The 20,734-nt window shown below is 33.7% G+C and overlaps 1 protein-coding gene across 8 annotated transcripts in view; it reads right to left on the bottom strand.

Annotated features, from left to right (window-relative positions):
* Positions 1-20,734, bottom strand: part of Ca-alpha1D (Ca[2+]-channel protein alpha[[1]] subunit D) — a 401,670-nt gene that overhangs the window by 88,946 nt on the left and 291,990 nt on the right. For all 8 annotated transcript variants that reach the window (XM_089106801.1, XM_089106795.1, XM_089106796.1 and 5 more), the window contains one exon: positions 12,817-13,018. In XM_089106801.1, the coding sequence (XP_088962927.1) occupies positions 12,817-13,018 (202 nt within the window). The remainder of the gene's footprint in view (positions 1-12,816; positions 13,019-20,734) is intronic.

Here is a 20,734-nt window from a genome sequence, read left to right as displayed (position 1 = left end):
GGCCAGTGGAGAGAAAAGGAAAACAACAGAAACAAAACAACGCGGATATTTCGCCTTTATAAAAACCAGTCTTCTTAAGCACGAAAGACACAAAAAAAAAAACAAAAAAAAAAGAAACCCAAAAAACAAACAAAAAACCCCACAACAAGAAAACAACAAAACTTTAAAAAAGGCGCAAACAAATACACGTATGGACAATATGCTAATATAGAGTTAATTAAGTGAGGACACCAGAGTAACTGAGGAAAAATAAAAAAACTGTAAATTACTTTAATTATTCAGTTGCGAAATAATCCTTTTGTTAGCTATTACTGAAGCAAATCGTTTTGGTCTAACAGGTAAAATAGTCCCCTGGTGATTATTTAAAATCTTTACTCCCTTATTGACAATTGATTCAATCTTTATAAGGTTATCATAAATTGGGTCAATATTTAAATTACCCGTGTCCCTATTTATGGAAAGGTTAGCAAACATATGTTTTTTAATTTCTATGGCTTCCCTGGCCCATTGGGTGTACCCCTTATCATTAGAAATAGCCAAGGCTTCATCAAATTTTACAAAATGGTCTGGTTGAAGCCAAATATGCTCTGCTAAAGCTGAAACGAAAGTTTCTGGAGGCTTGCTTAATTGTAGGGTTTTTCTATTGAATTACGGTGTTCAATAAACCTTTCAACAAATTGTTGGTGAGTCCTACCAATATAGAACTTCCCACAAGAACACGGAATTTTATACACCCCACTTACTAAATTTCCCCGAGTTAAATCCTTACCAGAACTAAAAAAACTACCCATTGGCCTCAGCGATTGGAAACATGTATCAATACCAAATTTACGTAAAACCCGTGAAAGTTTCTCCCCCAAACCAGGTACATATGGTAATGAAATGAAGCTTTTTGATACAACTAAATTTAAAGACTGAGAAACCTCAATAACCCTACTACTATGTTTGGCCCGTCTATTTTCAATTATTTTATCAATGAACTTAATTGGATAACTATTACAAAATAAAATATCCCTCAAGTATAATAAACAGGTATATACCTGAAGCAGGTATATTTGCTTCAGTAATAGCTAACAAAAGGATTATTTCGCAACTGAATAATTAAAGGAATTTACAGTTTTTTTATTTTTCCTCAGTTACTCTGGTGTCCTCACTGAAGTAACTCTATTTTAGCATCTTTTCCCTACGTGGATTAGTTTGCGCCGATTGTACATTTTTGTTGTTTTTTTTTTGTGGTGGTTTTATTGGTTTTTAGTTTTATCTTGTTTTTTTGTTGTTTTTTTTGTGTCTTTCGTGCTGAAGACGCCTTGTTTGTATACAGGCGAAATATCCGCGTTGTTTTGTTTCTGTTGTTTTCCTTTTCTCTCCACTGGCCACAGTCTCGTTTGTTTGTTTTTTTTTAGAGATTTTTCTCTTTGTTGGTTTTTTGTCATGGCTGGCCGGTTCGGCTTAAGATCTTTCATTAGTCAATTGTACGGGAAACAATTAGCCGCTTCTGTCAATTATTATTTGTCTTTAGTTAAAAAACATGCAAATCTTTTAAGTCAACAAATTTTCTTAAAAAATTGCAAGAAGGAATCAGTGATTCCGAAATCTTTTAAAATATGGACCCATTTTGGAACTGAAAATGAAACAAAATTAAAAAACAAATTAAGCCTAATAGCTTTAAATCACGTAATTTATGAACAAAAACAGAGACGTTTTAAACTGTCTAAGGACTTAAATTCTGTTGAAAACTTTTTAAGAAATAACCTTACAACTGACATTTTTATAAGAATTAAGGAAAAGGGCACTAGATCTTTTCGCCATGATTTTCATTTGTCCAAGGGTCGTTTGTTTGACAAGTTTAATAAACTTTTGATTGAGAATTTCCAAGATTCAGATGTTTTTTATCCTCGTCATTGTCTGGGTCCAGCAATTAAGAATTTGTCTTCTAAGCATCTTAATATTCAACAGGAAGCCGTTTTGTTGAAAGGTTCAAAGTTCTGTTTTCCAACACCAGTCTCCTATTCAAAAATAATTTCAAAGGTGGAATCAGGAATTATGGCTTCTATAGATAAAGTTGATACTCCTCAAGAACTCAGAGCTGAGATCGTAAGAAAACTAAACATCTTTAATATGAACTTCATTGGTAAAGACATTTTACAAAAAAATGACATTAAAATCCTTTCTGATTTGAAAAAGGATAAATTCCTTACTATCACCAGAGCCGATAAGTGAAACACGATAGTAATTATGAACACTGAAGACTATAATAATCAAATGAAATCCATTATTTTGGACACTATTACATACAAAAAACTTGATTTTGATCCTACAGATAAATATGTAAAATCAACAAGAAAGGAATTAGAGTTAATGAAAAATAATTTTCACATTACCCCACAGTTTTATAACAAATATTATCCTAGGGGTTGTTCGGCACCTAAGATCTATGGTCTACCTAAGATTCATAAGACTGGATCCCCCCTCCGCCCCTTTGTGTCAACTTTTCTGTCACCTGTTTCAAAATTAGGAAAATGGCTGTCGGTAGCTTTGCGTCCACTTTTGGTAACACAAAAATCATATTTAAAAAATTCGACTGATCTTACTAATAAATTGCGCAAGTTCACGTTGGAGGAGAGTTCAATTCTTTGCAGTTTTGATGTTGTGTCCATGTATTCAAATTGTGATTTAAAAAGGTGCGAGGATATTTTAAAAAGTAAATTAGAAAAACACTTTGATTTAAAACAGGATGTGACGTTAGCCAGTTTGGATATTGATGTCATTATGAAACTAATTATGCTGGTAAATGAATTTTCTTTTTATTTTGGTTTTCGAGGGGAGTTTTATAGACAAATTTTTGGTTTACCTATGGGGGCTTCTCTTTCTCCTTTATTGGCAAATCTATTCATAGATTCCATTGAAACCTCCCCTATACACAGTTTTAGAATCTCCCCTTGCTTCTGGGATAGGTTCATGGATGATGTAGTCTGCGTTTGGAAACATGGGTTGGACTCCTTAGACCTATTTTGTAAACATTTAAATAGTTTTGATAATAATATTAAATTTACAGTTGAATTTGAGGATAATAATAAATTACCTTTTCTGGATATTTTATTAATTAAAAGGGATTTCCATTTACTTTTCTCGATTTACAGAAAACCTACGCACAATGATAGGTATTTAAATTTTCATTCTTGCCACCCTATGTCGGTGAAAAGGGGGTTGTAATTTCACTAGTGGATAGAGCCTTTAAAATCTGTTCCCAGGAATTTCTGGATTCAGAATTGTTATACTTGAGGGATATTTTATTTTGTAATAGTTATCCAATTAAGTTAATTGATAAAATAATTGAAAATAGACGGGCCAAACATAGTAGTAGGGTTATTGAGGTTTCTCAGTCTTTAAATTTAGTTGTATCAAAAAGCTTCATTTCATTACCATATGTACCTGGTTTGGGGGAGAAACTTTCACGGGTTTTACGTAAATTTGGTATTGATACGTGTTTCCAATCGCTGAGGCCAATGGGTAGTTTTTTTAGTTCTGGTAAGGAGTTAACTCGGGGAAATTTAGTAAGTGGGGTGTATAAAATTCCGTGTTCTTGTGGGAAGTTCTATATTGGTAGGACTCACCAACAATTTGTTGAAAGGTTTATTGAACACCGTAATTCAATAGAAAAACCCTACAATTAAGCAAGCCTCCAGAAACTTTCGTTTCAGCTTTAGCAGAGCATATTTGGCTTCAACCAGACCATTTTGTAAAATTTGATGAAGCCTTGGCTATTTCTAATGATAAGGGGTACACCCAATGGGCCAGGGAAGCCATAGAAATTAAAAAAACATATGTTTGCTAACCTTTCCATAAATAGGGACACGGGTAATTTAAATATTGACCCAATTTATGATAACCTTCTAAAGAATGAATCAATTGTCAATAAGGGAGTAAAGATTTTAAATAATCACCAGGGGACTATTTTACCTGTTAGACCAAAACGATTTGCTTCAGTAAGAACTAACAAAAGGATTATTTTGCAACTTAATAATTAAATTAATTTACAGTTTTTTTTATTTTTCTTCAGTTACTCTGGTGTCCTCACTGAAGTAACTCCATATTATTATCTTTTCCCAACGTGGCTCTGTTTGATCCAATTGGACATTTTTGTTGTTTTTTTTGGTGGGGGGTTTATTTGTTTTTAGTTTTATTTTGTTTTTTTTTTTTTTTTTTTGTGTCTTTCGTGCTGAAGACGCCTTGTTTGTATACAGGCGAAATATCCGCGTTGTTTTGTTTCTGTTGTTTTCCTTTTCTCTCCACTGGCCACAGTCTCGTTTGTTTGTTTTTTTTAGAGATTTTTATCTTTGTTTGTTTTTTTTCATTGATGGCCAGTTCGGCTTAAGATCTTTCATTTAAGTGTTAAGGAAAAATTGCTACTTCTAACAGAAAACTTGTTATCATAAACGAAGAAATTGTTATTTCTAAGAAAAATTTGGTATCCTTGACATGGAACTTTCTACTTCTTACGGAAAACTTTTTATCACTGACGAAAAAAATTTTACTTCTAAGAGATATTTGATAGTTTTAAGTAGAAGTTTGTTATTATTAAGGAATAAGTTGTTACTTCAAAGAGAAAATTTTTATAGTGAAGGAAAACTTGATACTTCTGACAGAAAACTTGTTATCATAAACGTAAAAATTGTTACTTCTAAGAAAAATTTGGAATCTTTGGCAGAAAACTTGCTGCTTCTTACAGAAAACTTGTTATCACTGACGATAAATATTTACTTCTAAGAGAAATTTGATAGATGTAACTAAAACTGTTAGTGTTAAGGAAAAAATTGTTACTTTGATGAGAAAATTTATTATTGTTAAGGAAAACTTGCTACTTTTGACAGAAAACGGTTTATCATGAAAGGAAAAAAATTATACTTTTAAGAAAAATTTGATAGTTTTAAGTAAAAGTTTGTTAGTATTCGGGAAAAAGTTGTTACTTCGAAGAGAAAATTTGTTAGTGTTAAGAAAAACTTGCTACTCCTGACAGAAAACTTGATATCATAAACGAAAAATTGCTACTTTTAAGAAAAATTTGGTATATTTGGCAGAAAACTTGCTACTTCTTACAGATAACTTGTTATCACTGACGAAAAATTTTTACTTCTAAGAGAAATTTGATAGTGTTAAGTAAAAGTTTGTTAGTATTAAGGTAAAAGTTGTTAATTCGAGGAGAAAATTTTTCAGTGTTAAGGAAAAATTGTTACTTCTAACAGAAAATTTTTTATCATAAACGAAGAAATTGTTAAGTCTAAGAAAAATTTGGTATCTTTGACAGGGAACTTGATACTTCTTACAGAAAACTTGTTATCACTGAAAAAAATTTTTACTTCTAAGAGATATTTGATAGTCTTAAGTAGAAGTTTGTTGGTATTGAGGAAAAAGTTGTTACTTCGAAGAGAAAATTTGTTATACTGAAGGAAAACTTGATACTTCTGACAGAAAAACTTGTTATCATAAACGAAAAAGTTGTTAATTCTAAGAAAAAATTGGTCTCTTTGGTAGAAAACTTGCTACTTTTTATAGAAATATTATTATCACTGATGAAAAATTGTTAGTTCTAAAAGGAATTTGATACTTTTAAGTAGAAGTTTGTTGGTATTGAGGAAAAAGTTGTTACTTCGAGAAGAAAATTTTTTAGTGTTAAGGAAAACTTGATTCTTCTGACAGAAAACTTGTTATCATAAACGAAAAAGTTGTTACTTCTAAGAAAAAATTGGTATGTTTGGCAGACAACTTGCTCCTACTTACAGAAATCTTGTTGTCACTGACAAAAAATTTTTACTTGTCATAGAAATTTGATACCATTAAGCAAAAGTTTGGTAGTATTGAGGAAAAAGTCGCTACTTCTAGAAGAACATTTCTGAGTGTTAAGGAAGACTTGCTACTTCTAAAAAAAAACTTGTTATCATAAACGAAAAAACCGTTACTTCTAAGAAAAATTTAGTCTCTTTGGCAGAAAACTTGCTACTTCTAACAGAAAACTTTTTATCACTGTCGAAAAATTGTTACTTCAAAGATAAAATTTTTTTGTCTAACTTCTAACAAAAATTTGGTATCTTTGACAGAAAAGTTATTGTCATAGACGAAAAAGTTGTTACTTCTAAGAATAATTTGGTATCTTTGACATAAAACTTGCTACTTCTTACAGAAAAATTGCTACCTCCTACAGAAAACTTGCTACTTCTTACAGAAAACTTGTTATAACTGAAGGAAATTTGTTACTTCGATGAGAAAATTTGTTAGTGTTACTTCAAGAAAAATATGGTATCTTTCACAGAAAACTTATTATCATAGACGAAAAAATTGTTAACTTGCTACTTTTGACAGTAAACTTGTTAGTGTTACCAAATTTTTTCCTAAACGAAAAAATTTTTACTTCTAAGAAAAATTTGATAGTTTTAAGTAAAAGTTTGTTAGTATTAAGGAAAAAGTTGTTACTTCGAAGAGAAAATTTGTTAGTGTGAAAGGAAAACTTGCAACTTTTGACAGAAAAGTTGTTATCACAATCAAAAAATTGTTATTTCTGAGAAAAAATTTGATATCATTGACAGAAAACTTGTTAGTTCTAGCAAAAAATTTGTTATCACTGATGAAAAATATTATTTCAGAGAGAGATTTGTGTGTTCAGTAAAAGTATGTTAGTATTAAGGAAGAATGTTGTAACTTTGATGAGAAGGTTTGTTAGTGTTAATCAAAACTTGCTACTTCTGACAGAAAAGTTGTTATCACAATCAAAGAAAAGTTACTTCTGAGAAAAAATTTGATATCTTTGACAGAAAAATTGCTAGTTCGAGCAGAAAACGTGTTATCCCTGATGAAAAATATTATTTCTAAGAGAAATTTGTGTGTTTTATGTAAGAGTATATTAGTATTAAGGTAAAGTTGATGAGTCGAATCGAAAATCTGTTAGTGTTAAGTAAACATTTGGTAGTATTAAGGAAGAATGTTGTTACTTTGATGAGAAAATTTGTTAGTGTTAATCAAAACTTGCTAATTCTGACAGAAAAGTTATTATCATAATCAAAGAAAAGTTACTTCTAAGAAAAAATTTGGTATCTTTGGTAGATACCTTGCTAGTTCGAACAGAAAAGGTCTTATCACTGATGAAAAATATTATTTCTAAAAGAAATTCGTGTGTGTTCAGTAAGAGTTTGTTAGTTTTAAGGTAAAATGTTGTTACTTTGGCAAGAAGGTTTGTTAGTGTTAAGCAAAACTTGCTACTTCTGACAGAAAACTTGTTATCACAAACAAAAAAAATGTTACTTCTAAAAAAAATTTGGTATCTTTGGTAGAAAACTTGCTAGTTCGAACTGAAAACGTGTTATCACTGATGAAAAATATTATTTCTAAGATAAAATTGTGTGTGTTCAGTAAAAGTATGTTAGTTTTAAGGTAAAATGTTGTTACTTTGATGAGAAGGTTTGTTAGTGTTAAGCAAAACTTGCTACTTCTGACAGAAAAGTTGTTATCGCAATCAAAAAATTTTTACTTCTAAGAAAAATTTGGTATCTTTGGTAGAAAACTTGCTAGTTCGAGCAGAAAAGGTGTTATCACTGATGAAAAAGATTATTTCTAAGAGAAATTTGTGTGTGTTAAGTAAAGGTATGTTAGTTTTAAGGTAAAATGTTGTTACTTTAATGAGATAATTTGTTAATGTTAAGGAAAACTTGCTAGTTCTGACAGAAAAGTTATTATCACAATCATAAAATTGTTACTTCTAAGAAAAAATTTGGTATCTTTGGTAGAAAACTTGGTAGTTTGAACTGAAAACGTGTTATCACTGACGAAAATACGATTTCTAAGAGAAAATAGTGTGTGTTCAGTAATAGTATGTTAGTTTTAAGGTAAAATGTTGTTACTTTGAAGAGAAGGTTTGTTAGTGTTAAGCAAAACTTGCTACTTCTGACAGAAAAGTTGTTATCACAATCAAACAATTGTTACTTCTAAAAAAAAAAATTTGGTATTTTTGTCAGAAAACTTGCTAGTTCGAACAGAAAAAGTGTTATCACTGATGAAAAATATTATTTCAAATAGAAAATTGTGTGTGTGTTCAGTAAACATTTGGTGGTATTAAAGAAGAATGTTGTTACTTTGATGAGAAGGTTTGTTAGTGTTAATCAAAACTTGCTACTTCTGACAGAGAAGTTGTTATCACAGACATAAAAATGTTACTTCTAAAAAAAATTTGGTATCTTTGTCAGAAAACTTGCTAGTTCAAACTGAAAACGTGTTATCACTGATGAAAAATATTATTTCTAAGAGAAAATTGTGTGTGTTCAGTAAACATTTGGTGGTATTAAAGAAGAATGTTGTTACTTTGATGTACACATTTAAAATTGTGATTTTATTAATAATATTTGATTTTTGTTCTGAAAAGATATAAAAAAGCCTTTTGAAAGTATTGCATGGTTTTGGGGAATTCAAAAAGCCATAAAGTATAGTTTTAGGTGAAAAGGATGAGTACTTCAAGTTCTAAAATTGGTTTAGGGGGGGGCATTAAGAAAAGAACTTGGTCTGAAAAGATATAAAAAAGCCTTTTGAAAGTATTGCTTGGTGTTGGGGTATTCAAAAAGCAATAAAGTAGGATTGTGGGTGAAAAAGGTGAGTACTTCAAGTTGTAAAATTGGTTTAGGGGAGGGGAGGCATTAAGAAAAGAACTTGTTCTGAAAAGATATAAAAAGACTTTTGAAAGTATTGCTTGGTGTTGGGGTATTCAAAAAGCCATAAAGTAGAGTTGTGGTTGAAATGAATAAGTACTTCAAATTGTAAAATTGGTTTAGGGGGGACATTAAGAAAAGAACTTGTTCAAAAAAGATATAAAAAAGTCTTTTGAAAGTATTGCTTGGGGTTGGGTATTCAAAAGCCATAAAGTAGAGCTGTGGGTGAAAAGAATGAGTACTTCAAGTTGTAAAATTGGTTTAGGGGGGACATTAAGAAAAGAACTTGTTCTGAAAAGATATAATAAAACCTTTGAAAAGTATTGCTTGGTTTTGGGGTGTTTAAAAAGTTGTAAAGTAAAGTTGTGTGTGAAAAAGATGAGTACTTCAACTTGTAAAATGGGTCTAAAAGGGATATTAAGAAAAGAACTTGTTTTGAAAAAATATAATAAAGCCTTTTGAAATGTGGGGGCCCTTCTGTGTCTCGAGTGCACATAAAAAAGTATTAAAAATGGGGAGGGGGCTCTTTGGGGGCCCAAGGGGGGCCCTTTGGGGTTGGGATAGGGGACCTTACAACACTCTTCAAATAGAGCTTGTGTATTATAACGACCACATAGTTTCACCCCAAATCATCTTCTAAATCATCTTCTAAAATGTCTCAAACTATTTCGTCCAAATCTTCTTCTTAAATGTCTCAAACGGTTTCGCACAAATCATCTTCTAAAATGTCTCAAATGGTTTCGCCCAAATAATCCCTAAACGAAATTTCTATGTGTTCCTTTTGTTTTGGCATCCCTGCGCTGTCACTTTTGAAATTCCCAGGAAAAAATTCCCGCGTTAATGTCTTCATCTCTAAGGTGTTCTTGGTTACTCTATTAAGACTTCGATATAATATTAATTTATCGCTAAGCCTAAAGACCTGAGAAGCCATATTTAAAAATAGAATATCAATTTATCTCTGTCACAAAAGACCATTTATCCCTCAGACCTAAAGATCAAAGAAGCCATAATGTTTCTTAATTCCCCTTTCTTGGATCAATAATTCCCCGTCAGATTATGTAATCAATTACTCAGAAATCTAGTTCCCCTCTTTTGGATCAATACATTGTCCCGTTAGAATTCAGTGCGCATGTGCAAACTTCGTCCCGGAGTCAATACACCTAGAAACAACAAATAAATCGACCTTGAAAATGGTGTCATTGACCCGTTAGACTCGATTAATAATCCTTGAATAAATTATGTACGTACAGCGTTAGACTTGATTATAGATGACAGCAGTGGTGCCCCGTCAGTATTATATGCCCATATATGGATTCCCGTCACGAGTAATACCTGGCTCCCTACTACACTTTCTGTTATTTGGCTTGAACAGCAAGGGAAATATGTTTGCTTGAAAATCAAGAAAAGTGGCAGCTTCTACAGCATTCTGACTAAACGGCATATTTTTTTTTCTTTATTTTTCTCCGCAGATAGCTTGGCACTGGAACATCGTAGAGAGTTGTTCAATGGCTGATTTTAAAGGAAATTATTGGGGTTAAAAACTTTTTGTAATTAAAACAAATAATTTTAAGAATAGAATTAATTTTTCTATGAAAAACTGCATATTTTATGTTCAAGATTCATGTTCAAACAGCTCGTGGTAGCGAACTGTAAGTAAGGAGTGACCCGGCTCAATGGTAACCAAAAGTCTAAATAAAGGAATTTTGATACCAATAGACACATCAAAAGAATCAGATTTTGATTCTGATTTCAAATATATACGCTTCATTAAGTTTAATCTTACCCATCAAAAGTTACGCGCCTGAGGGGGGTTATGAGGGGGGTAAAAGTTACGCGGGGGTTATGTGGGAGGATCTGTCCATGAAGGAAGTTTTCATGGGGGAAGGGAAATTGCTATGAAGGGGACGCCGGATTTCCCAGCATTATTTTAAAAAAAGATCAGAAATTAAATAAAAAAAAACAAGTTTTTCAACTGAAAGTAAGCAGCAACATCAAAACTTAAAACGAACAGAAAATATTACGTATATAATTGGGTTTACCCCCTAGTCAATAACTCGCTCTTTAAGCCAAAGATTTTTTAGTACTTTCATAAGAGCTATTTATTATAATTAACGGCCTTTGTGATTAAGCGGTCATTTTTAAAGAAATGGAAAAAAATTCGAACTTTGGCTTAAAGAGCAAGGTATTGACTAGGGTACGAACCTCCTAATATACGTATTAAAAATATTTGAACATAGAAGTTCGTTACGTAAGTTAATTCGTAAGTTACGTATATTTATTACTAATAAAAACGTTCGTAAATAAAATTAAACAAGTTTCGGGAAAGCCATTTAACCAAATAAAAGTAAAATTAATATGCAAATGTTGTTTTAATTATTCATGTACGGTGAGCCAAAATCAAAACCTGCATTAATTCAAAAACGTTCAAAAATTAAATAAAAAAACAGGTTTTTTTAACTGAAAGTGAGGAATGACGTTAAAACTTAAATCGAACAGAAATTATTCCGTATATGATCGGGGTTGTTCCCTCCTCAACGCCTCGCTCTTTACGCTAAACGTTCAATTTCTAACAACTCTATTTATTTAACAATGAAAATCTTTAGCGTAAAGAGCGAGCCGTTGAAGAGGGGCCAACCCTGTTCATATACGGACTAAGTTTTGTTCGTTTTAAGTTTTAATGTCGTTCCTTACTTTCAGTTAAAAAAAACCTGTTTTTTTTTATTTAATGCATTAAAGAACGAACTGTAGCCCATAGTAAACGAAGTATTGAAATTATATTAAAAGACAATCATTAGAAAAATTATAAAGAACGAACGAATAAATAAAGAACGAACCACCTCCAGTTAAAAAAAATAGTAACCCTGCTATTGCAAAGGGATATAAATAATAAAATATGCTTTTCGGCCAAGTATCATCAAAATCTTGTGCAGTGATCCCCAAATTGTGTTTAACAGAATTTTCAGATTTTCCGGGAAATTTACAGGTTTTTTTTCACCGAGCCAAGATCTTTCCTCACCTAAGCAATTACTTAGTTAAGGCCAGCCACTAATTTCCAAAGCAAATCTTGGACTATTTGAGAAAATCAAGACTGTTTGAAAGACTACTCTTGGGTAGACATTCATACTGTTTTTTTTTTGTTTTTTTTTGCCTTGGCAATTTTGCTTTTGTTTCTTAAGAATTAGAACAGATTTAGGCTATAAATTTTGACCTTGTGTGCTTTTCGTTTAAAAAAAAAGAAAAAAAGAAGCGAAATGTACAAGTAAAAAAGAATATTTATTTTTACCCAATTTGGAAAAACAGAAACGGTGCTGTTGGTTGATCACAGCTGTTTGGTGTTACCTATAAGTAAAATTTCAATAGGGAAAGTCCTTTGATTCGACCGCAAAACATAAAACAGATCTCTCGACATTTAAGTCATATACAGTGTCATAATCAGATAAAAGTGATAGAGTTTATCAGTTTTATGTAGCTGTCTAGTCATAAATTTTAGATATAATTTTATTTACTGATGACGGCCACTGTGTATGTAACAAAACTATCCAGATATTTTTCTTGTATTTCGCTATAAAATAAAAAGAATTGAACTGTTATTTATTCGTCATGAAAAGGTAGTGTGATCTTCGAAAATTCATACGTCGTATGTTTGGTGTTTCCATTTTCCCTAACGTTTGGGTTCATGGTAACCCAGGTTTTCAGAGTTCCATAAAGGATCTGGTAAATTTGTTTTGATGTTACAATTCGACTTGAAATCCAGAACTTTGGCCATATTAATTTATGTTTTTATAAACCAGAACACTATTCTTATGTGATGCATAATAAAATTAATAATAAAATAATAATAATAAATAAAAATAATAATAGAATAATAATAAAAATAAGAGAAACAGAAAGATAGAGACAAAGAGCTACAGTACAAACAAATTAAATGATAAAAATTGGCACTGGCAACCATTTACCAAATATATTATATATACGACAGAAATTACAGTACGTAAGTATCTAAAAGCTAACATATAAGACCAATTTCAGATAATTTCAATTGAATAGCTGTAATTATGAAATATCCGTAATTTTGTAGGTTGTCATTGTTTCAGAACTACAATATGCTTATTAAAAAAAGAGTACTAACCTGATTTTTATCAAGATCCACGTTTTTGTACTCTTGCTCACCCTCATTTTGAAAAGTAACTATAACAAAACCAACAAAAATATTGACCATAAAAAACGCAATGATGATGATGTAGACAAAGAAAAATACAGCAACAAACGGCCGATAATTATGCACAGGACCTTGATCTTCAGTATGTGAATCAATGCAGCGATAAAGAAGACTGAAAAAGAATAAAATTTGTATTATTTTTCACTTTTAATTTGACTTTAGAAAATGACATTTTTAAAATGACGTTTTCATTTTGATTTTATCTCAACTTTTCGTAAGAGAATTGTTAAAAAAAAAAATCTAAACAATTTTTTTATACAATTTGTTTTCTGGGTCTGAAGTAAAAACCGCAAAAATCTTCCCCCCTTTCATTTTGCAAAAATTGAATGGCGAACAATATTTAGTACCAAAAACATCAAAATAAAAACTTTTTTTGCCACCTGGCTCCATCTTAGGTATATCCATACTTGAAGACCCAGATTTTCTAAATTTTTTATTTTGTTTTTATAGAATGTTTAAAGTCAGTTTTCGTGCGGAAAAAGTTTCACAAGTATTTAAAAGAAAAAAAATATGCAGAAGCTAATTCAATCGATTCGATAATGCTTTTCGAACAGAAAATTCAAAGGTGTTGCAGAAACCTGCAAATAAATTATTTAAAGACATATCTTGAGTTTTTCATTACGCAATATTTCATATTTATCCTCCATGGGGTAGTCTAAATGTTTATCTTGTATCTACCACTAGCAAAACTAGGCTAACCAAGGGGAGGATTTAAACCTGTCTTTTTTACACTTGGATGTGTCATGTGTTTATTTGTTTCATTTGTTTTCGTATAATAAAAAAAAATAAGAAAATAAGAAACATAGATGAGAAAATAAGAAAATAAGTAGAAAAATAAGAAAAACAAGTTTGACCGGGAAAAATTTATAGAGAAATGGTTTCTTCACCCCCCGAACAAAAAAAAAGACGCTTAACAACATATCTAAAATCTAAACCGCTACCTCGATGCGAAATTGTTTTTTTTTACATGTTTTTATTTAGTTGGTAAAAAACTGAGAAAAAAAAAATGTAAACTAAGTGTTTCACACGTCTTTTATGGTCAACTTTGGACTCTGAATTCAGTTCTGGTGTTAATTTCGTCGCCTGACCAGAATAAAACTATTTATTAGCAAAACACATATTTTTTTAAAGAAAATAAACTGTGGGTTTTGAGAAAACTGCTACTACCGTCAGTCAGGGTCTATTTGGTAATGTACATAAATAGGTTCAAAATTACAAAACGAATAAACAGGAGTGACAAAGCACCTCAGTGCCCTAGACCTTTTAGAACAAGATACGTTGTAACTTAGAGAAAAAGTTTTTATCTTATTAACCAAATGTATAAAAATGGTACTAGACCTAAATATAGAAACTAAATTAGTCATCATTACAATGTACTTCTATTCTTCTTCACTAAGTTCGTCTTGAAACTTAGAATTGTTGCACGAACTCCCCTTACAGCTACGGCAGGCTACGGTGCAGTCAAGTCCGTTTTTCTTACAGCTACACTTATCATTATCACAACTGTCAGTACGACAAAAGCATTTGATAATTTTCAGCAGCTGAGACGGAGCAGCAGGGAGATCTGTTTTTGTTAGCGCAAAAACTTCGTTATCCTGCAGTTTCCATCCCAAGCTTAAAGGGTCTATTGGGTTCCCGAGCTAGACTTGAACTTGACAGTAGACTCGTAGCGAGTTGTACTTTGCTGCTGCCTAAGGCGGTGGTAGCTCTTGTGCATTCACGAAAGTGGTGGCAGTGCTCAATTTTCTGTGAAAGATTAGCTTTCTGACAGTGTCAAGGTTTGAAATATCCGGGCAACTGTATAGTACCAACAAGACCCGCTCTCCTGCTGCCACAATATCTTCAAGCGATGCGAACTTGTTACCAAATATAGCATCGCTGTACCAGAAACTCTTGTCGATAAGTAGCAGTTGAACGGTTATGCTCTTTCCTATTTGACAAAGGTGAGAGGTTGTGTCATAACCTATCACAGCGTGACAGAACAGCATCAGATGGCTGACATCTGTTCCAAGTTTCTTTTTTTTTATCTCACTGATATCCAAGCTGAACTGGTACCACCAAACTTAGCTTCGGGGGAGAAATATGAACGCCTGGAATATGAATTTGATCGACTGATCAGAAGAACCAAAATTTCAGTATCATCAGCAGCCACGATTATGTATGTCACACAAGAAGCATCTACTGCTTTTTTTGTAATCAGAACGTTGGTGTCTCCTTCCGAGTGGAGTGCGTGCTAGCTAATGGCTTTTAAATAGTTGCCAATCAGCTTCAGAAAACATGCTTTGTTCACTTTGCACAAAGAAAATCTTTCTTTTTCATGCAGAGCACCATCTCTTCGATGAAAAAGAACTGGTGACCAAACATTCCTGATCGACGTAAATAGGTAGCATCTTTGATTGCTGGACCACCTTCATAGCCATCAAAAACAAAAATAGGAATAGTATATCTTGATTGTACATTGTAGCCGTGTAAAGCAAAGAGGGCCTTAAGTGTTGATCCTTTCTTCCATCAAACTCGATGTAGAAGAGAGCCACCGTCCAAGACGATGCTTCGCACAGATGCAGGTCTTAACGGTGACTGGTGTTCATTCATGTCTGGTGTTCATTTTGTCGCCCGACCAAAAGAAAACTATTTACAAGCAAAAAAATACATATTTTTAAAGAAAATAGACTTTGTATTTTGAGAAAACTGCTACTACCGTCTGTCAGGGTCTATTTGGTAATGTGCATAAATAGGTTCAAAAATAAAAAACGAATAAACAGGACTGACAAAACACCTCAGTGCCCCAAGCCTTTTAGAACAAGGTACGTTGTAACTTAGAGAAAAAGCTTTTATCTTATTAACCAAATGTATAAAAATTATACTAGATCTAAATATAGGAACTAAATTTGTCATCATCACAGTGAACTTTTATTCTTCTTCACTAAGTTCGTCTTGAAACTTAGAATCGTTGCTGCACGAACTCCCCTTCCATGTAGCCTACGGCAGGCTAAGGTACACTCAAGTTCGCTTTTCTTACAGCTACACTTTTCGCTATCACAACTATCAATACGACAAGAGCATTTGATAATTTTCAGCAGCTGAGATGAAGTGGCAGGGAGATATGTTTTTGTTGGCACAAAAACTTCGTTATTCTGCAGTTTCCATCCCACGCTTAAAGGGTTTATTGGGTTTCCGAGCCAGACTTGAACTTGACAGTAGACTCGTAACGAATGGTATTTTGCTGCTGCCTGAGTCTGTGGTAGCTCTTGTGCATTCACGAAAGTGGTGGCAGTGCTCAATTTTCTGTGAAAGATTAGCTTTCTGACAGTGTCAAGGTTTGAAATATCCGGGCAATCGTATAGTACCAACAAGACCCGCTCTCCTGCTGCCACAATATCTTCAAGCGATGCGAACTTGTTACCAAATATAGCATCGCTGTCCCAGAAACTTTTGTCGGTAATTAGCAGTTGAACAGCTCTGCTCTTTCCAATTCCGCAAAGGTGAGAGGTTGTATCATAACCTAGCACAGCGTGACAGAACAGCATCAGATGGCTGACATCTGTTCCAAGTTTCTTTTTTTCTATCTCACTGATATCCAAGCTGAACTGGTACCATCAAACTTAGCTTCGGGTGAGAAATATAAACGCCTGGACATCGAGTCTGATCGACAGATCAGAAGAACCAAAATGTCAGTATCATCAGCAACCACGATGGTGTCTGTAACACGAGCAGCCTCTGCTGCTTTTTCTGCAATCAGAACATCGGTGTCTGCTTCCGAGGGAAAACTTGCAAACCGATGGCTTCCGAATGGTTGCCAAGCAGCTTCAGAAAACATGTTTTGTTCACTTTGCACGAAAGAATCTCTTCCTTTTTCATGCAGAGGGTCATTTCTTCGGTGAAAAAGATCTGGCGACCAACCATTCCTGCTTGTTGTAAATGGGTAGCATCTTTGATTGCTGGACCACCTCCATCAAACATAACAATAGCACTAGTATATCCTGCTTGTACGTAGTGGACGTATGAAGCAAAGATGGCCTTAAAGGTTGACCCTACCTTCCATGGAACTCGATGTAGAACAGAGTCACTGTCAAAGACGATGCTACGCACAGATGCAGGTTTTGATGATAAATGAGACTCAATCTCACAAGCTTGAAAGATCGCTTTTGCAAGTTCTGGCTTATTTGTTTCTCTCATTAAGCCAACGCTTTCAAAAAGAGAAGGAGAATTAGTGCTAAGTTCGTATTTGACGTATTCTACTCGAAGGTCAGTTCTCTGGGCCACTATTATAAATCGCTGGAAAAGGAGCGCCGGATCTATGTGCACTACCACGGATGACCCCAACTTTTTGACATTCATTAGGGTCACTTGGTCTTTTTTCTTGAAAAATTGCTCCTTTAAGGTTTTTCCCGTCACCTTACTTAGGGTCACCTCTCCAGCCGCATCAGCCGCGTCAACATTAAAATCTGGAGAAGAAGTTATGCCGTTGGCAATGTTTCTAACCTGATCGTCTCCACTGAAGCGGGAAGATTCTCTAAGGTATCCAACGAGCTTCTGGGTGTCAACGAAGTCATGCTCCTTTCCATTGGAACTCATGTCACGATATTGTTCACTTGTCGAATAACCAATTTTGTCAAATTCTGCATCAAGAGGTCGATCTCAAGGCATTCTGGTATTGAAAGTACCCAAATGACTCTCTTTTATTCTGTCATCCCACCCCCAGTCATAAGAATGTCCGATGTCTTTAGGCTTCACATATACTCTTGTTTGATGACTAGGTCTGCCAAGAACCCGGACCAGCGTCGCTCTGATCTTCTAATGGTGTGATCTACGTGTTCAAAAGCTTCGAAGATTTTTCGGTGACTAGTTTGGAGCTTAGCCATCTCTTGGTGGTATATCCAGACAGACTTGACATAGAGATTATGTCCAGATGCTGCTAGAAACGGAAGCATTTCTACTGCAGCTTGTGCGTGCAGATTCCACAGGCCAAGTCTCTAAGCACGTATGAATTTCAGCAATATCCTAACCATGTTAAGATACTTAAACTAGAGTTTTGCCGTTCTCTGAGACTGCATATCTTGACGTCGCTGCTTGAAAAAGTTATCCAGTTGCTTGAGCTGGAGATTCTGACTGAGATCTTCGGGTGAGAAGTATCCGTCTAGGACGTCATTGAAGACAGTAAACATGTCTAGAGAAGCCAAGGTTGCTTCATCATCTTCCAGGAGACGGGCATATATGGTCGAGCTCACGAGAGTTTGTGCACGAATAGCTCTGGAAATTGCTTTTCCAGAGAGAATGCGCGGTACTGCACTAGGCGCGTATACCAGTTCCAAGACCTCTTTCAGACCAGAACCTTGCTTGAGGTGTCCTATACATCTGACGAAACTCATTATCAATTGTAATCACCCAGCTTGAGAACAATGCTACTCAGGTCATTCGCGGTGTCGGACTTCAGGATCTTCATTGACTTCCACCAGAGTGGCTGATCAAATATGATAACTGGTGCGAATCCGTATGTTCTTCCTTGCCAAGCAATAAAGCGGAAGGTTGAGTAAATACAGGATTCGTTACAAAACGGGAGATCAATCATGGGCAAAAACAAGACGCTTGCCTTGCTGCGAAGGTTTCCCGTTTCATTGTGAATTTCGTTAGAGAAAACTGACTGCATGAAACCATTCCAGCCCCACCTTGGAACATTCAGGAACCCGGTTAGTAACTGCAGCTGATCAAGTGAGAGCATTCCGAAAGGTTCATACTTGGGTGTAATCCCATGTATTTTCATTACAAAATAGGCAAAAAAAATATGAATAAGAACTAAAGATAGTTCTTACATGACTATTTCAATTATGAAGAAGTTTTTTCACTGCACCTGTCTTTAAATATCTGCTCAGACTCCAAAATATTTTCCATCTGTGCAGTTTTTTTTTGTGGATAGGTGGCTCTGCAAGGCTGAGCACAAAAAACAACTTTGAAAAGAGCGTATAAGATCAATGCATGGTTATAGCAGAAAATGTTGAATATCAGAGGAGCTTTATAAATGTCTGTAGGAGTAGATACCTATGCAGAAATCGTTATTTGTTGAGAATAGTGAAAATAAATAGAAAATTTGTGCTCATCTTCGAAAAATACCCTATGAACATAGGTCACTTGCGTGTTTTTTTATGTTCCTTTAACTTTAAAAATCAAAAATCAAAATAATAAAATAATGAAAGGTGACATTTATGTTATATTCACTCAAATACAATCATTCCTTGAAAATGAAACCATCAACAGGCTGCTTTTCTTGTCACGATTCCTTACTCTCGGATTCTGGAAAGAAAATAGCCGAGAAAAACTAGAAAAAAGGTAATTTCGCAACACGATGGAGATTTGGATTTTTTATATGTTGTAGAGCTCTCTTTTTTGAACAAAGAGGTGCAAAAATAATTTATGCATAATTTTTTCCTGATTCGACCATTTTTTCCGTATCTTTCTCCTACTATAAAGCGAAACAATAAATTTATTTATTTGTTCTTTATATAATACAAGCTAAGCAATAAATGCGATACTTTTGGAATTTGGAAGGGATAAATATGGCAAAATTCGGATAATTGGCCTGCCAAAAAAGATGTTCTTATCAGCTACTAAAAATTTGAAGCATTGAATAGTTTTAATAAGAAATAAATTAATGCCTAGCTAACAGATTTAATCATTCCATGATGCATACACTTCTTTTCAGTTCCTATTTGCTCCATTATCTTTACTGGCAATTCCAGAGCTTAAAGTGTAAAAAACAGACTTAATGAGGGATAATTTTAATGTTATATATTATCGTATGAATGGGGAAATTGATAAAAGAAAATATTTTAAGGAAAAATGTAGTTAAAATGCATTCGGAGACAAACAATTAGGTATGTGAGGAATTAAAAAGGTAGAAAGTTATGGAATGCCGAGTAAGAGGTAAGGTAGATAGGTAGTAGAGTAAAGGAAATGATAGTGAAGTAGTGATGAATGTGATTACAATCAAAGCAGGGAGTCTTAGAGTAAAAAAAAGAAAGAAAGAAGATTAAAGATTGAACCGGGGGAAACAACAGCCGGTTGGATTCTATTCATTATATGAAGTATCACCACCCCGTCATCAAGAAAACGAAAAAGAAGAGGAAACCAGGAAAGGAGTTACATCCAGGATGTTTCAGTATAGACCAAAGAACGCTGGATAAAGGAAATAAAAGACGAAGAATTTGAAATATGAATTAATATTTGATAAAAGTCTATTTTTGATAAGAAAATGACGGATAAAGCAAACAAAAATAGTTCCATAAATTACGCTTTCCGAAGTTTTGTTTATAGAATTTAAAGATAGTTAAATCATTTGTTAACAGAGCCTAAACGAGGTTCAGGAAAACAAGCTTAAAAGGAAGAAATGAGACTCTGAATTATTTCTCTAGGCAGAGAGGCTAAGCTGAGAAAAACAAAGAAACATCCTCATAGGAATTTATAGATTTTTTAGTTTTCTTTTTTTGTTGTGTGTGTGTGTGGGGGGGGGGGGGGTTGAATGTGACTTAAAGCTCTAATCTCTGTCTTCCAAACTTTTAATGAGTTTTTTCAGAACTCACAGATGATTTGAATAGTGTAGGTATAACGATAGGTACGAGGGTGGTACCCATATAGCTATAATGATAGAGAGCGGGCAGTCCCACCATATAGCTATAATGATAAGTAGCACACAGTACTCCCGCAATACAAGCAGACAGTAAAATGACTGGATTCAACCTACCATGAAAATTCGTGCTGTTCACGAAACCAGGGCATTGGAGTTAAATAACATATTTGTGTTAGGACTCATGAGCGTTTTCATGGTATGGTGATT

Source organism: Artemia sp. Qi Xiang Cuo, chromosome 21, assembly GCF_049724085.1.
Source record: "Artemia sp. Qi Xiang Cuo chromosome 21, ASM4972408v1, whole genome shotgun sequence".
NCBI classification, from domain to species: Eukaryota; Metazoa; Arthropoda; class Branchiopoda; order Anostraca; family Artemiidae; genus Artemia; species Artemia sp. Qi Xiang Cuo.
Note: the sequence above shows the minus strand (reverse complement) of the source record. Positions and strands in the feature narration are given on the sequence as shown.